General features: G+C 34.2%; 1 protein-coding gene across 15 annotated transcripts in view; it reads right to left on the bottom strand.

Moving 5' to 3' along the window:
- The window catches only part of ANKRD28 (ankyrin repeat domain 28), a 192,946-nt gene that overhangs the window by 105,511 nt on the left and 69,790 nt on the right, over positions 1-17,645 (bottom strand). For 8 of the 15 annotated variants that reach the window (XM_072726806.1, XM_072726807.1, XM_072726801.1 and 5 more), the window contains one exon: positions 5,334-5,417. In XM_072726806.1, coding sequence (XP_072582907.1) covers positions 5,334-5,417 — 84 coding nt within the window. Of the gene's footprint in view, positions 1-5,333; positions 5,418-6,561; positions 9,963-17,645 lie in introns of those variants that run through there. The other 7 variants (XR_011995261.1, XM_072726810.1, XR_011995262.1 and 4 more) reach the window with 6 other exon arrangements.

Genomic DNA, 17,645 nt, shown 5'->3' with positions numbered 1-17,645 from the left:
AAGCCAGCTGGAAGTTGGGTGGGTATACTTGAGATGGGGCTGAGAGTTATGGGTTCCAACACTAGTAACTGTGAGTACCTACGGATGACCATACATGTGCGTACAGTGTGTACATGTGCACTGTTTTACGATAGAGAGTACGTATGACCTCAAATAACTCAGAGAAGTTTTAAGAGTGTAGAAACATCAACAGCTTGGAATACTGACACCAGAACAAATGACATGGGATCATAAAAAAGATTGGTTGAAGATTAGAGCATTTCTTCCATATTTCCAGAAAAGACTAAAAAGCATGGTAAAGAATGGGGGTGGGAGGAATTCAGGCAACCTGTACAAACTTAAGAGTTTACTACTTTGGGTTAGCTGCCAACAATATTATTACAATAATCATGAAACCTAATAATCTGTGTGATATGTATATGTATATACTTGCTGACCACTTCATCATCAAAGTAAAATCAACATCATTTTAATGATCCCAGAAGGTATTTTTGAAAGCTTAAAAGATGTTAATAATTTCAAAGGCAATTTGGCAAACCAATCCCCAAATATTTTGAATGACAAAGCTAAATTCACAATCTAATAAAATATATAAGAAAGCATTTTCAAAAATATTAAGTTATGTGATAAGATATAGGAAAGATCTACTTATTGACTAGTTCTTAAATCAACTCTTTTGTGTTTAAAAGGTGTCACTCATAATCCAAGTCTTCCTCTGTTTTAAACACTAAAAACAGCATTGGCTAGATTATAATTTCCCCTAGTTTGATATTACTTTGAATGACATTTTTTATCCAGCCAAAAAATTAGATACCAGAGAGGCTTATGTATTCATTCATTTGCAATGCTAACACTTAATAGCACTTAATAACACTCAATAACATTTAATAGTACCATGAAAATTAGGATCGTAGTTGTGTTACAGTTTAAAAGGTAGGAATCCATAGAACATGGACATAACTTTTAGGGGGAGAAATCCATATGTGAAGCATTACACTTTATGGCACTATTTGATAAAAGAGAAAGATTTCTCTTTCTCCAATTTACTTTATTTACCCAGTTACTATCAAGTCTGACATGGGTTCAAATCCCTGTTTTGCTATATTTACTGATCCTGGAAATGTTTAACCTTTCTGAGTTCTAAGTTTTGTTAACTACTGGTGGAATGGAAATGTTATTCTACCAACTTTATGAGATTGTTGTATGAATTGAATCATGTAACATAGGCTTACACCTATCACTGTCTCTGAAATAAAATTCCATAATTAACACCAATTTCTATCACTTTGGATGGAAGAAAACAACTTCTTTGTGTAGAAAATAATTTTCTTACAAAGTTAGGCTTTTCCTTTGAAATGTGTTATTAATAGTTCAGACTTCATTATTTGGGCTCCACAACATGCCATTAAGGTTTCTAGTAAATCCTAGGGAAAGTAAGTAATAATTATGATATTGGCTACATATATTTAGAAATACAAATGAAACCCTTTGGGGAAAAGCAGGTCATTCAGGATTATTCTGAATTTTTAGAGCATCTGAAATTTGGAGTGGAAAAAGGACTGAAGGCCATTATTGTAAACCCACACATTTTACAATAAAAGAAAGTGAGTCCCAAAGAACTTAAATCGATTTGCTCAAGTTATGTATATAAATAAGGTAAGAAAATATGAGTACTTAGGTCTAATAACTTATATTCCAATCATTCTTTACACTATATATACATACCACTCTGCCTTTATAAATTTTTGACTGTGTTTCACTTTTTCGATTAACAGTGCTTCTTCCAGGTCCAAGTGACTTTTAGGTTACCTATCCAAACTATTTCCCCCTTTATGTCTTCCTAAAGAAATGCTGATTTTCTCCATATATGGAATGGCAATATAACCAGATGTTAAGCCTCTATTCTTGCTCCAGGGGATGAATCAGGTAATAAACAATGACTGACCTAAGGAAAAAATTAATCCCATTCTACCTTTGGTGGTGGGCTTGTTTAGAATAAGCCAGTATCCAACAGAACCAGGTTCTGGGGAGTTTTGAGGAGATTTTGGAAAAGGTGCTTTTGCTTGATTAAAAAAAGAAACAGGAACACCTAGGTGGCTCAGCGGCTGAGCGTCTGCCTTCGGCACAGGTCATGATCCTGGTGTCCTGGAATAAAGTCCCACATTGGGCTCTCCACAGGGAGTCTACTTTTCCTCTGCCTGTATCTCTGCCTCTCTGTGTCTCTCATGAATAAATAAACTTTTTAAAAAAAATTTAATAAAAAACGAAAAAAGAAAACTTGTAGTGTGTGGCCCCTTTCCACTTTATTTGGTTGTTTCTCATACGCACATAAGGCAGCAGTCATAAATACTGTAAGAAAACAGACTCTCACAGAGAAGCTCATCCAGAGCTTGACATTATTGTCTTAACTAACCCTAAAATCACCTTGCTCTGGATTAAATTATTATATAAGCAATAAATCTTTATTTAATTAGGCACTCAATTACTTGTGGTCTAAAGCTTCCAAATATGAAACGCTAGTACTTTCTAGTGAAATCATCTTACCTACTTTCTACAATAGAGGACTTCCTTCTCAGACCAAATAATATAAAAGCATTGTAAATTTAAAGTTTTGTTAAAAATTAATTAGATGTGTTAATAAAATGATGTCATTTGGTGGTCCGTAGTAACCAAAACTTCAGGACATTACTGAAAAAAGTAAAAATAATAAATCCAAAATAATACAATATTTAACAGTACAGAAACAAATCTAAATTTGCATATCTGTTCTAAAAATTTATAAACAAGAACTTGAAAAACCTTAAGTTTCAAAAAGACGTTATTCTCAATTACTTTATTTTTTAAAAACACCATTGTTACAGACATGAAGCTTAAACATATACCTATCAAGAGTCATTCTATATGACACAAAACATTGTTTTACTAAACAAATGTATACATTGCCTCTTAAAAGAAAAAACTTACTATCTTGAATTAGAAAAATGGCCACAGATTTAACACATTGTAAATTATGACAACACTCTTAACTATGAAGTCACATGAGAAAAGACCAAAAAGCAGCTGTAAAAAAAACTTGTCAAAACCCCATGAATCACAAAAGATAACAGAAGAGTCATCCACTCTCAAGAAGGACCTACTGATTTGAAATACTAACCTCGCTTTTAGTTTCAGAGTAAGGGCACAAGTTAGGAGATGTTAAGAAATGATGCTTAAAAGTAAAGAAAGGAAACTGTAAGTAGAGGCTAAAATTCATAAATGTTTTTTGGGGGAAAGGGAGGGAGTCACACACTAGTTACACATATGCAATAGTTCCCAAGGATATCATACCAGAATGAACTGATGCACAAAAAGATTAATTTTTTAAATTTAAAATAATTTGATTACTATAGCAGAAAGCAGAATTGGCTATGAGACTTTGTAGTAATGGAAAGTAATCATGGTAAATAGCATTACAGTGCAAACTTTCTCACCAAGATAAGATTTGTTAGTACTATTAAGAAAACAAGCAAACAAACAAACCCAAAAAACTAGAGTTAAACAGAACAAAAAGCCATTTTCATCCTTTTCATAAGTCTATACACCATCACTATTTTCTGTCCTAAGAAAAGTAAACTCTTCAGGACACCTCAATTAGGTAAAGTAACCAGGCACTCCATTTAAAATATGTACTGGGGCGCCTGAGCCACAGTCAGTTAAACATCTGCCTTCGGCTGAGGCATGGGGAAATCCCTGCTCACTGGGGAGCCTGCTTCTCCCTCTCCCTCTGAGCCACTCCGACTTGTGTTCTTGCTAACTCTGCTCTCTCTCTCTCAAATAAATCTGTAAGTTATATTTTTAAAAAATATACATAAATAAATACACCCTGAATTAGGTACATGTATCCAATAAATATAAACTTAAAGGCAATTCACTTAGGAAGGTTTTTAAAAAATGTAATGATAGCACTTTGTTTGATTACTACCTAATGTGAGAATGAACCACTTTAGCTAAAGATCAAATTTATTTGGATAATCCAACTTTTATTTTTTTAAGATTTATTTATTCATTCATTCATTCATTCATGATAGATGTAGAGAGAGAGAGAGAGAGGGGCAGAGACACAGGAGGAAGGAGAAGCAGGCTCCATGCTGGGAGCCCAACGCAGGACTTGATCCCGGGACTCCAGGATCACACCCTGGGCCAAAGGCAGGTGCTAAACTGCTGAGCCACCCAGGGATCCCCTGGATACTCCAACTTTTAAAAGATACTTTTTTTTATATCTACTTAATATTATCACAGTAGTATTTTATGAAAGAATGAAGGAAAGGGGAGAGTTTGAGATGACCTTGCAGACTTGTAGAATTACACCTATCATTTCAGGTCATCTGTCTTGGTGTTGCTATAGCAACTTTATGACTCAAGACCCCCTCAACCCCAATAATTCAGAGGACTGAATTATGTATGGAAAATGTTGTGTGTTTCCAGTAATAGTAACACACATTTATGTGTCTGATTTTTTTATAGTAAATTATGTATTTTTAGCCTCAATTTAGTAAATTAACTACTGGCCACTAGAGAAACACAGAGGAAATTATCCATATACCCAATCTTTATAAAACTGTCATGTCAGTCCTGAATGTTAAATCACTATATCTTTCAGATTGGAGACTTCTCAAATATGTCTTTCTTTACTGACAGACTCAAACAGATGAGTCTGTATATAATGCTTACAATGCTTATTTACAGAAAACAAATTTGATCTCAAACTATATATATTGTATAAAATTAGATATATTATAAACTTAATAGAAATGTCTTTTATTTAAAGTTCGTTCACAAAAAAGAATGCTCACCTAAAATGCATACAAGTATTTAACAGTGAAGTGTCATGACATCTACAACTTACTTTCAAGGAGATTCATCAAAAGATAATGGAAAACCATACATGTATGTATGTATGTATGTGCGTGTGTATATATATATATATACATATATATATATATGTGATATGTGTAAATGTAAGAGGGAAAGTAAATGTGGCAAACTGTTATCACTGCAGGATCTTTGTGGAGGGTATATGGGTAGTCAGAATATTTATTCAAACTTTTCTGTGAAAAATTTCCAAGTAAAAAGCTGGGGAAATGACCCTCACTGGATCCTCATTTATTCAGGTTATAGTTTTTACACTGACTGTATGTCTAGTTTTTTCTTTTGAGGTAATTAATTCAAGACCCTTTTGCCTTCATTTAAAACACCTGTTACAGAAATGTGTTATATCTTTTTAACAAAATCTTAATTCCTACAGTTTTTACAAGTAGATTTAAAGGCCAGTATCAGTGAATTAACTGTTTTACCTGAAAGTTAACATCTTCTTTCTTAAATATTAGTGCTCGAACTTCATCAGGATCTCCATTAAATATAGCTTGCACCAGTGATGGCTAAAATACAAGAGAGTAATAAAAATATTAATCATACTGCATGGATGATTCTAAAGATATTCCCACATAACTTTTAAACCTAATTTTTTTCTTTCTTTTACCAACGATAATCAATTTGGTTTTTGACATTAACCAAAAGTTTCATGAAGTTAAATCATAGGAAAGTATAGGATTCCTGCCTGAATAAAAAAGGCCTAATTAAAAAAAAAAAAATCAACTCAGTATGACCAAAATTACATAGATAATAAACACAATAAAACTTCATTTTTTGCGAGTAGAAGCCTTTTGTGTATATATACATATATATGATAAAAACAAATTTTCTTCCAAATACAAGTGTGGTATCTCAACATCTGCTTGTGAGACATAACTTGTCAGACAAGTCATTCCTAGGCCACACTGAGGCCCAGGAAGGTGGGCCTTTTTGAAAGTTCTGTTTGGGGTGTTAAATAACTTGCATGGGTTAGCATTATATGTTATACAGATATAAATCCAAAGAAATAAAATCTGACGATTGATGAAAATCACTACTATTCAAAGATCAAAAAATATCATACACCTGAATAACATGAAAAGGCAAACACGTGCATGGCTAAATATAACAATTTCTTAACACCACAGCCTCTCTGATAAGGTATCATATTATACTAGACAAATAAGAAACCAATTGACAACAACATTAAAAGGAAGGTTAAAGATGATTCTTTTTTAAATAAAAGTGCTACCTGTAAATACATAAAATTCATTACAGAAAAGGTTGTGCCTCAGTATTGCTAGCAGCAGTCAACCTTTCCTAAAACATACAGTTCCTCATTCTTGCTACAGCAGTTTTTAAAACCACAAAATGAAAATAGAAACGTGGTTGCCAGAACTACAATTCTCAAATTATTTTTAAAAAGTCTTTTTAAGAGAGTAAGAGATAGTAAGTAAAGTCTGAAATGTTATCTAAACATCTGAAGAAGTAAAAATCAGAAATGTGTGCATTTTATACACAAGTGATACTCTATCATATTTACACATCTATATTGCTTTAATTTGGGTTTTTAATGAAACTAGCGGAAACCAACTTATGTTTATTCTCAACAGATAAAATTTACCCTGCTAGTTCAGTAGAAGATAGTAAACATAAACTCTAATATCTTACCAATACACTTCCAGAAGATGATGAATGTAGGGATTTATTTTCCTGTGGCAATTTAGAAATGAATGCAGGAGATTCATCTTCTACCTCCTCCAAAACAACAATACACACACGACTCATTCGCTCTTTTAAAATACTAAATTCTAAGCTATGTGATAAAAGTCACAGTTGGAAGAGCACAAGTAGTTTTTCCTCCTCTTCTGTACAACAGTTACGATCATTCTCTGAACAGCGCAGCTGGTTTTTTAAAGTTAATAAGTACTATCAGAAAAACTGAAGTTTAAAATTATGACTATGTAACATAACTTCCTAAAATCAACAAAATTCTACTATTTTCTGTTGGGTTACTGCAATACTTAAAAGATATTTCATATCAACATGTCGATAACTAAAACAGAGTCCAATATAAGCTCATTTAAAAATATTTTTCTCCTAACAAAATAGTCATTGCTCTCTGTCTCACAGAAATTTACTTGCATAAAAAGATCATTGTTTGGAGTGACAACACCACACAATGCAAAATGAAATGAGAAACAATTACTGTGACAGAGATGATTACAGCTATACCCACTCTTGCCTGCAAGGTCATACAGTTACCAGTAGCTGACTTGCTTATAATTGAGAAAAAAAAAAATCTCACTATTCTGTTTCCACTTCTAATTTGTCTTCATTTCTTCAGCTTCTGATTTAATGCAGATACTATCCAGAAAAAAATATCTAGAGCTCAGCACAAATTCTTAAAATAAGGCTCAGAGGTTGACAATTCTTTCTGTGTTTGGGAAAGAAAAAAAAAAAACAACAACAACACTGCATTAATAGCAAAGCTGCAGTACATTTACATGCGATGAGTCAGACCACAAGAGACAATAGGACTCTTGGTACTAGAATACAGCTTGATTAATCCAGATATCCCATATAATAGAAGAAACACAGATAGCTTTATTCCCATCGATAGCATAAGCAAGGGAGAGCGTTCATTCTTTCTCCATCAGGCAGTTGTCTGTGGCTGCTCCAGCAAAAGGGCACAGCACCAGGCAGAAATAGTGTTAGCAGTGGATCCTAATGGTACAGGCAGGCTGCGAAGAAATTAGAAGGCATTTGAGCTCAAATTACTGCTTCAGGCTTTTCATTTAAAAAAAGAAAGGAAAAAAGCCCAGTAGTTTATCATTCCAGTGTTTCCTTTGATCTCCACATGAATACAGCTTCCATTAAATAGTCTTCATTCACAGGAAAAAACAGCAGACTGTGCATCTTCTTTGAGCCAACTACTTTATTCAATCATCTGCTCTGTGCCAATATAGTTTCCTTCCACTGTGAAAACCGCTACAGTTATCCTTTTCAGTAGATTTCAGATGCTTTCCTGTTTCTCAGATGATCTTGCAAATCGCCACGGATACCTCCAAATGAGTAGGTCCTTAAAAAATATCTACCGAACATCAGGATCAGCCCCACAGAAGCATTCCAACTGAGCAACAGTCTGAATAGCAAAGACTGCAGAACCGCAGGATGAAATGCCTAGTAATGCTCACATGTTACACTTACCAGAGATCTGAGCTACTGCTCGGGATGTAACTTCCTCTAGCAGGAGAAAAAAATAGTGCATTTGGACAGCCTTCACAATTAGAAGGTTCATGCCAGTTCTGTGACTAATCCAGATCAAACTGAAAAATTCTATAACTGAAAAATGAGTGCGCTTTTAACATTTTCCACTAAAAGCCACAAGGAAATCTGGTGTACTGCCTCTGCTGACTAACACTGGTTTTAGCAAGTAAACAATTCCAAACAGCTTAACTGCTTTCGTATGTTACAATATAGCAAATGTTTAACCCTATAATGACAGCTGCAATAAGAGTGTCTGCAGTGAACCCATAAAAAGAGATAGAGAAATATTTTGAGAATATAAAAACACAAATCTATTTTATTCTTTTTTTACGAAGATAATTTTTAATAAACCAAGTGTATTTAGTTTCAAAAATGCAAAGAAGTTCAAACAAAGAAATTTAAGATTTACTAACAATTTGTAGGTTGTTGAATTTAGTCAATCAGGTCATATTTTTTAAAGAGAAAAGACAAAAATTTCACAATGTAAAAATCCTAGCTCAAAATGTCTACGGATCATTTCAATTTTACTGAAGAAATTAAATAATTCTACCTTCCCATCTGGAAATGGAATAAAGCCTTAAAATCTGTTAAATAGCTGCATAAAACTATTGTTTAAAATTCTTAGATTAATATTTTGTAAGTCAAAAAGACATAGGGTAACATAAAGAAAGTAAGATTTTAGGGAAAATTAATTTCCTCAAAGCTACAAAGAAGTGTCAAAGAAGTGTCAATTTATAGTTAGGTTTCCCCTTCTTTCTCTATTTACTAAATAAGTCAGATAGTTCCCAACAGAAAAAAATAAAGAAAATATCGTGGTTTCCCTTCAATCTTTGTTCTTTCTCCTATCATCTAGCATTTTTATTCATAAACATAACAGTTATTTTTGAACATTCATAATGTGCTAAGTGTTGTACATTCTCATTTAATAGAATAACCTTGGTATGTTCCCATACGATAGAGGGGAAAAAAGACACAAAAACTAAGTATTTTATCCAAAGGCATATAAATTAGTAAAGTTGTGCCTAATTCTAAACACATGCTCTTTCAAATCTACTCTGCTTCCACTGAGCACATGCACTTATGAATGGTATCCCTCACCCTTCCATTCTCTCAAGATCTTTGCAACCTATATAATACTAGAGTGTAAAAGTAATCTTAAAAATAGGTAACTTATAATGGTTGTGAAGAGTTTAGGTAACAAAAGAATATACTATTTATTGCCATATTATTCCTAAACAAGTTATTTTTAAATAGGTATTTCAGGGCTAGTGTTATTACATGTGTTTAAGCCTATTTACCAAAACATAAAAAGAAAAACAAAAACTCAGAAGATACAGATAATATAAGAATGCCAGAATTTAAGAACAAAAAACACTGGACATCAATATATGAAAAAGCCTGTAATCATAACTGTACCAAGATACTAAAATATGCTATTAATTCACATAGTTGTACTTTAAAACATAAAATATAAACTAGTTTTAAGCCAAATTAAAGATATGCAAATATTTTGACATACAAAATTATGTTAACTATCTCCACATGGATACATAAAAAATACCATCTTGATATTCGAAACAAGTGAAAATGAAACCACTATGGTAACAGTATCCTATATTCTATCTTCAGGGTTTTTTTTTCCCACCCCAAACAAATTCCTCTTTTTAATATAGGCAATTTTAACTTGTTCCAAAGTATCCAGTGTATAAATTCACCTACTTAAGACTTAAACAGGTACATCCTCTTTCTTGTTCTAAGTAAACTTCCATACTTAGGTCTTTCCCAGCTAGAACACAAGCTCCTTGAAGGCATGGACTATGTTTTTATTATATACATCATGTGCGTGCACACACTTTCCTTCCACTTATAAACAATTTCAATGAAAAGAATCTCATGTCACAAGACTCTGGAATTGAGAATTAAAATTATAAAAGACAACAGGGAATTCATATGTATATACAAATATGTATACATTAAAAGTTTACATACAGGGGCGCCTGGGAGGCACAGTCAGTCAAGCTTCTGACTCTTGATTTCGGCTCAGGTCGGCTCAGGTGATGATCTCAGGATCGGGAGATTGAGCCCCACTCGATGGCTCCACACTCAGCCCAGAGTCTACTTGAGAGTCTCTATCCCTCTCCCTCTGCCCCTCCCGCTCATGCTCTAAAATAAATAAACTAAAAATTTTTAGAAAGAGAACATATTATATATACACACATTTTAATCAGGAAACACAAGCGGCATTAAAGTGCAGTAAAATGAGTTTTGTACCTCTAGTAGGTAAGCAAGTTAAAATGCAGAAATTGACAGGATATAAAATAATGATAGAGGATGACAAAAATTAAGGCCTCAAGAAGTCAGCCTACTTGGAATTCAAATTCTGATTCTGTTACTTATTAGCTGTGTTCTTGGACAAGCTACTTAAATTCCTGGAGCCTAAATTTCTTTACACTTATAACCTAAGAAAAATAATCTCCAGAGATTCTTATCTAGGAAAAATACAGTAATAGCACCATGACTGACTGAGAATGAAGGCTTTGCAGCCAAACTGTATGTATTCTAATCCAGCTTCCTACCAACAAACCTAACCATGACCTTGAGCAAATTACCTAACCCCTCTGTGTTTCATTTCAATATCTATCAAAGGACATTAACAGAATCTGGTTTAAAATGAAATGAAGACAGTCTTATTATTATGGATATTTAGGGTAGTAGAAGAATATCCCCTTGTTAAGGCAGTAGTAAAGAGAGGACTACTACCATTTTCTCCCCCTACTGGTGAGGTGGTTCAGACTGGTGTCAGGAGATCGCAATTCAGTTGCTAAGTACAGCCTCCCCACCCTCTTCAGGCGTTTTAGGAGACTGTAAAAAGTTTGTCATACACTCCAGTAAACCAAACTGAGCAGTTACTGAGAAGAGGAAGTAGTAAACTTAAGCAAGAAGTAGGACTACGGGTATTACCATTCTTCCACATTCACTGTATTTTACAGTCTAAGGAAAGAGGGTAAAAATTACTGGCCCATAATATACTATACTATACACAGATAAATAATTCACTATTTTTTTTATTATTTAAGCTAACAGGATCATCTGGCACTATTTTATAATCTTGTACTGAGTTAAGACAGGCCCCTATTCTCAAAGAATTCATAGCTTAAAGGAAAAGGAGATAGGTCTGTAACTAAGAAAACAGGAGTGTATGAAATATTAATGATGAAAAATTAACAAAGACTGTGCAAACTTAGGTTCAACAACTTCTTTTGTCAGTTGAACAATGGCAAGGGGATGTGATTTTTTTTTTCTTGAGGCACTTACTTTTTAGGCCAAGTTAGATTAAATTTTAATAAGCCAACTTATTTCAAGTCTGACAACTTCATAATCTTTCCATTTTTTTTTAAGATTTTATTTATTCATTCATGAGAGACACACAGAGAAAGAAAGAGAGAGGCAGAGACAGACAGAGGGTGAAGCAGGCCTCCCACAAGGAGCCCGATATGGGACTCGATCCTGGATCCTGGGATCAGGCCCTGAGCGGAAGGCAGACGCTCAACCACTGAGCCACTCAGGCATCCCACGTTCCTAATTTTGTTACACTACCTTTCTTCTTCTGACACAAATTATTTTTTTCTTTATGTACAGAGACTGAATCCAAAGCTCATCTTATCCCTTGCAAATCTGTGACCTCCATATTATCATAGAAAAGTAATTTTACTCAGGGTATATATAGTGGCTACTCTGTGCCAAGCTAGTCTGAGTTATTAAAAAATAAAAAGCTTGTGGTGAAAGATGGTAAGGAAGTGAGTTTAAACCATGTTTAAGAAACATTTCTCATAGTTCAAGAATCCTGAACAATCTTCTTGAGCTAGACCTCATCTGCCCATATAGTTAAGAAAAAGCCTTATAAACAGATTTAAAAGAAAATGGGGCAGGAAGGAGAGGGAAGGGAAAAAAGTTGTTAAATAGCTGTTCTTCAGGTTATCAGATTTCCCAGTTCTTCGTACAACCAGTATAAAAATGACCTCACATATTTTAAAAATGATGGATTCAAAATCCTTATAACATATGCAAATTAAATATGCACATAATATATTTACAAACTAAGCTATTTTTTAAATGTTTACCCATCCACACTTCCAAAATGGCTGACAACCACTGATATCCAATAATCTCAAGTGGTTTGATCCCACTGGTATTATGGTAATAATGAATTGTTAACTCTTCCATTATTAATATTATTTTTTATGATTTATTTATTTATTCATGAGAGACAGAGAGAGAGAGAGAGAAAGGGGGGATAGAGACACAGAGGTAGAAGCAGGCTCCATGCAAGCAGCCCAATGTGGGTTTGGATCCTGGGATCACGCCCTGAGCCTAAGGCAGACACTCAACCGCTGAGCCACTCAGGTGTCCCCGTTATTAATATTATTATACTCCGCATGTTAACATATATTAATACTACCTATTATTAATCTGGTGGGTTTTTTACAAAGACCTCTATATTCTGCATCCATTCTTCCCATCTTATTCAACTAGAACATTCAATTTTTAGGTAGTACAGAGTCTCACAAAACAAAGTCTATACTTCTCAGCCTCCCCTGTAGCTGGGAACCACAAGACAAAGTTCCAACCAATATTTTAAGTAGAAGTGTTAAGTGGTTGCCAGAAAATCTCCTATTCCTAACAAGGACAAATGGTATATCCACCCTACTTCTTGGAACATGGCTGACATGCCACCATCTTAAACCAAACAAGGACCAGAGTCTAAGGTGGTGAAGAGTAGGCTAGAGGGAATCTGGGTCCTTTGAAGACTTTGTGGAACAGAACTGCCAAAAAAGCCCTAGAATACCCACTTCCCAACTCTTATGTTACAAAGAAACAGAAATTCTACCTTAAGTCAATGTGATTTTGAGTCTCTTTTACTGGGAGCTGAAGCTATCAGTATCACTAAGTGATAACCTTACCCTTCCTTTAGTAAGTGATCCACATTTTAGAACAGTATACTTAAATTTTTCAATAAATAAAATGGATTATAAACATTAGCTGCAACAAATTGCAGTAGAAACAATAACTAACCAGAAAACTAACCAAAGAATTAATCTACTATATTATTTATACTGGGTAAGCAAAAAACAAACAAAAAACTCAGCGGAGGGGATGGGAGAAGAAAACAAATATTTATCACAATTTTCTCACTGTGGTGTGCCTTGGTGGCTCAGTCAGGCATCCAACTCCTGATTTCAGCTCAGGTCATGATCTCAGGGTTGTGGGACTGGGAACTGAGTCAGGCTCCATGCTCTGGCAGGGAGTCTGCTTGCGATTCTCTCTCCCTCTCCCTCTGTCCCTCCTCCTGCTCTCTCTCAATAAGTAAATAAATAAAATCTTTAAAAAATATATTCTCATTGAATCCTCATCATGTCTTGTGGATACTACTATTCAAGTCATATACGGGAAGGAAGGTTCAGTAACATCCATTCAGTCAATGACCTAACCATTTATCTATATTTATTCATCATCTACTATGTGCCAGGCTTTCTGTTATGCTAAAGAAACAAAATATGAATAAACAGTCAAATCCTTAATCTAACAGAGCTTACATACAAATAAATACTATATAATTGCAAACTACGATAAACTGTAGAAGGAAAAATTTCTTGAAAGGTAAAAAACTAGAGGAAGGTCAGTGTGGCTAGAGCAATCATGAGGAACAGTAACAGATGGGAGTTGGGAGAAATAGGTAAACTCAGACTATATAGGGCTTTGTAAAGCAAATTATAAAGTTTGTATTTTCTGATTGAGAAGTCATGAGAAATTTTAAAACAAGGTAGTCATACTTTGCTTTAAAAAGATTATGTGGCTTCCGTGTAGAGAACAAATTTGAGAAGAATGGAGCCAAAGGACTAGTTAAGAGACTGTTGCGATAATCCAAAGAGTAGGTACCTTTAACAAGGATGTTGAGCATGTAAATGCAGAGTCGGAGATCTATTTTAGAAATAGGATTTATAGTACCTGCCAGTAGATGGCCATACCCATGAGGGAGAAGGTGGTAATCACGAACAATTCCTAGGTTTTTTACATAAGCATCTAGTGCTTACAAGAGCTAAAGCAATCTAGGCCTTCTTCCATTTCCAAATTTATTAAAATGAGTAATAGGACTTGTCACATCATATCCAAGGACCCTGGACTCTCTAAGTCAGGTCCAAATCTTAATTTAAAATCTATATCTTGAACATCTACTCTTATGATTTGAAAATGAAGTGTTAGCAATTCTGTACTTGTCTAATTCTAAGATGAGTATAAAAAAGTTCCTAAAGGACAGTGAGATTTGGTTCCATCCTACTCAAAATTCAGAACATTGCAACAATCTAAAAACCTTTTGGCAAGAATATTTTTAATACATTCAAAATTACAATAGCAGCAATGTCCACAATAGCCAAACTGTGGAAGGAGCCTCGGTGTCCATCGAAAGATGAATGGATGAAGAAGATGTGGTATATGTATACAATGGAATATTACTCAGCCATTAGAAATGACAAATACCCACCATTTGCTTCAACGTGGATGGAACTGGAGGGTATTATGCTGAGTGAAATAAGTCAATCGGAGAAGGACAAACATTATATGGTCTCATTCATTTGGGGAATATAAAAAATAGTGGAAGGGAATAAAGGGGAAAGGAGAAAAAATGAGTAGGAAATATCAGAAAGGGAGACAGAACATGAGAGACTCCTAACTCTGGAAAACAAACTAGGGGTGGTAGAAGGGGAGGTGGGCAGGGGATGAGGATGACTAGGTGACGGGCACTGAGGTGGACACTTGACGGGATGAGCGCTGGGTGTTATTCTATATGTTGGCAAATTGAACACCAATAAAAAATAAATTTATAAAAAAATTACAATAGCAAATGATTAAACAAATATTCCATATTATCATTTCCACTCTACTATACACATAGGACATTATAAAATGTCATATATAAAAAAAATAATAAAATAAAATAAAATGTCATATATCATCTCCGCCTTCAAAGACCTGATGCAATCTAAGGATTTTTTGGTATTACAACAGACGCACAGGCAACAAAGGCAAACATAAACATGTGGGACTACATCAAACTAAAAAGCTTTTGCACAGCAAAAAAAAAAAAGTATCAACAAAATGAAGAGACAACCAATGAGATAGGAGAAAATAACTATAACCCATATATATCCAATAACAAATTAATATCCAAAATATATAAGGAACTCATATGACTCAATAGCAAAAAAACAAAAACACAAAAAAACCTGATTTTTAAAAACAGGTAAGGATTGGGGCATGTGAGTATCTCAGTCAGTTAAGCGTCTGCCTTCACCTCAGGTCACGATACCAGGGTTCTGGAATGGAGGCCTGCATCGCGCTCTCTGATCAACGGGGAGCTGCTTCTCCCTCTGTGTCTCTGCCTCTCTCTCTCTCTCTCACTCATAAATAAAATCTTTTTTTTTAAACCCTATTAAATAAAAATAAAAGTAGGCAAAGGATCTAAATAAATATTTTTCTAAAAAAGACATACTAATGGCCACAGGTAAATGAAAAGGTACTCAATCATTAGGGAAATACAAAGCAAAAAAAAAAAAAAAAAAAATCACAATGAGTTTTCACCTCACACCTGGTATGACATCTAGTATCAAAAAGAGATAACATGTTAGCAAAGATATGGAGAAAAGGGAACACTGATTATAAATTGGTACAGCCACCATGGAAAACAGTATGAAGGTTCCTCAAAAAGTTAAATATAAAACTACTATAGGATCTTGCAATCTCACTTCTGGGTATATATCCAAAGAAAATGAAATCATTATCTCAAAGAGCATCTACATTGCCAAGTTCACTTCAACAGTATTAACAAAGACAAGATATAGAAACAAGTGTCAACGACAAATGGATTTTTTTTTAAAGTGCATATACACACACACAGGAGTATTATTCAGCCGTAAAAATGAAGGATCCTGCCCGCCATTTCCAACAACACAGATGAAACTGGAGGGCATTTAAGTTAATAAAATAAGCATGGGGGCAGTTCCGGTAGCTCAGCAGTTCAGCGGTCCAGGCTGTGATCCTGGAGACCCAAGATAGAGTCCCGCTTCAGGCTCCCTACATGGAGCCTGCTTCTCCCTCTGCCTGTGTCTCTGCCCCTCCCTCCCTCTCATGAATAAATAAAATCTTTAAAAAAATAAAATAAGCATAAATAAGCCAGACACAAAAGGACAAATACTATATTCCACTTATACATGGAATCTAAAAAACTGAACTCATAGAAGCAGACAGTAGAATGGGGGTTGCCAGGGGCATGGGGGGTAGGGGAAAGGGGAAACTTTGGTCAGAAGGTACAAACTTTCATTTTTAAGAACAGTAACTTTTGGGGATCTCAACACACAGCATGATGGCTACAGTTCATAATACTGAACTACATACTTGAAACTTACTGAGAGTAGATATTGTGTTCTTACTGCAAAAGAAAAAAAAGATAACTATGAGAGGTGGGTGATGTGTTAACATACTTTTAGCTTGATAGTGGTAACCTTTTCACAAAGGATATGTACTTCAAATCATCACATTGTACACTTTAAGTAATAAAATTTTTGTCAATTATACCTCAGTAAACAGGGGGAGAAAGACCTTGTGCAGCCTAAATGAGGTACATGAAAAAACTATCCAGTACAAGATAAGAATACAAATGATAGTAAAGTGCAGTAAATACAGAAGACCTAAACAAAAGGTACAAGACAAATATGCCACTTTAATTAAATTAAGCCACTGGCAGGAGTACAGCATATGAATTTATTAATTGTAATTAGTATATAAAGATATCTTCTAATTGTTCATTCTCTTAAAAAATGATGGCTTTTATAAAACTATTCATAAACTTCACTGTTGCTGTTTTTCCTCTGATTTATTGAAAGGGTGCCTTCTCAAACCAATGGTCAACTAACTAGAACATCTAATATCAAAACTTCCTCTTGATCACATTTCTGAGAAAATGGTTAAAAACATTTTATTTATTTTTTTAGGTTTAACATTAAAAGTATTTACAATCAATCAATAAATATAAAACTATTTACAGTGCCAGAGTTTAGTCACCCAAAGTGTAGACAAGTGCCATACAACAGAAATGAAAAACGAGCCACATAATTTAAATTCTTCTAGCGAACACATTTAATTTTTAAAAAGATTTTATTTGAGAGAGAGAGAGTAGCATGAGCATGAAGAGGGAAGAGAGTGAGAATCTGTAAAATTTAATATTAGTATTTCAGCTTATAATAAATATAACATAGTGGATATGTTACATTCTTTTTATTTTCTTCAAAATTTGTTGTATATTTTATACTTAAAGCATATATCAATGTGAACATTAAATTTTCCTTAGAAATTATGGATTTGGGGTGGGGAGATAGGGTAACTGGCTGATGGGCATGTGATGTGATGAGCACTAGGTGTTATACTATATG

Source organism: Vulpes vulpes, chromosome 11, assembly GCF_048418805.1.
Source record: "Vulpes vulpes isolate BD-2025 chromosome 11, VulVul3, whole genome shotgun sequence".
Lineage (NCBI taxonomy): Eukaryota > Metazoa > Chordata > Mammalia > Carnivora > Canidae > Vulpes > Vulpes vulpes.
The sequence above is the reverse complement of the archived record's forward strand: the minus strand, read 5'-3'. Positions and strand labels throughout refer to the sequence as shown.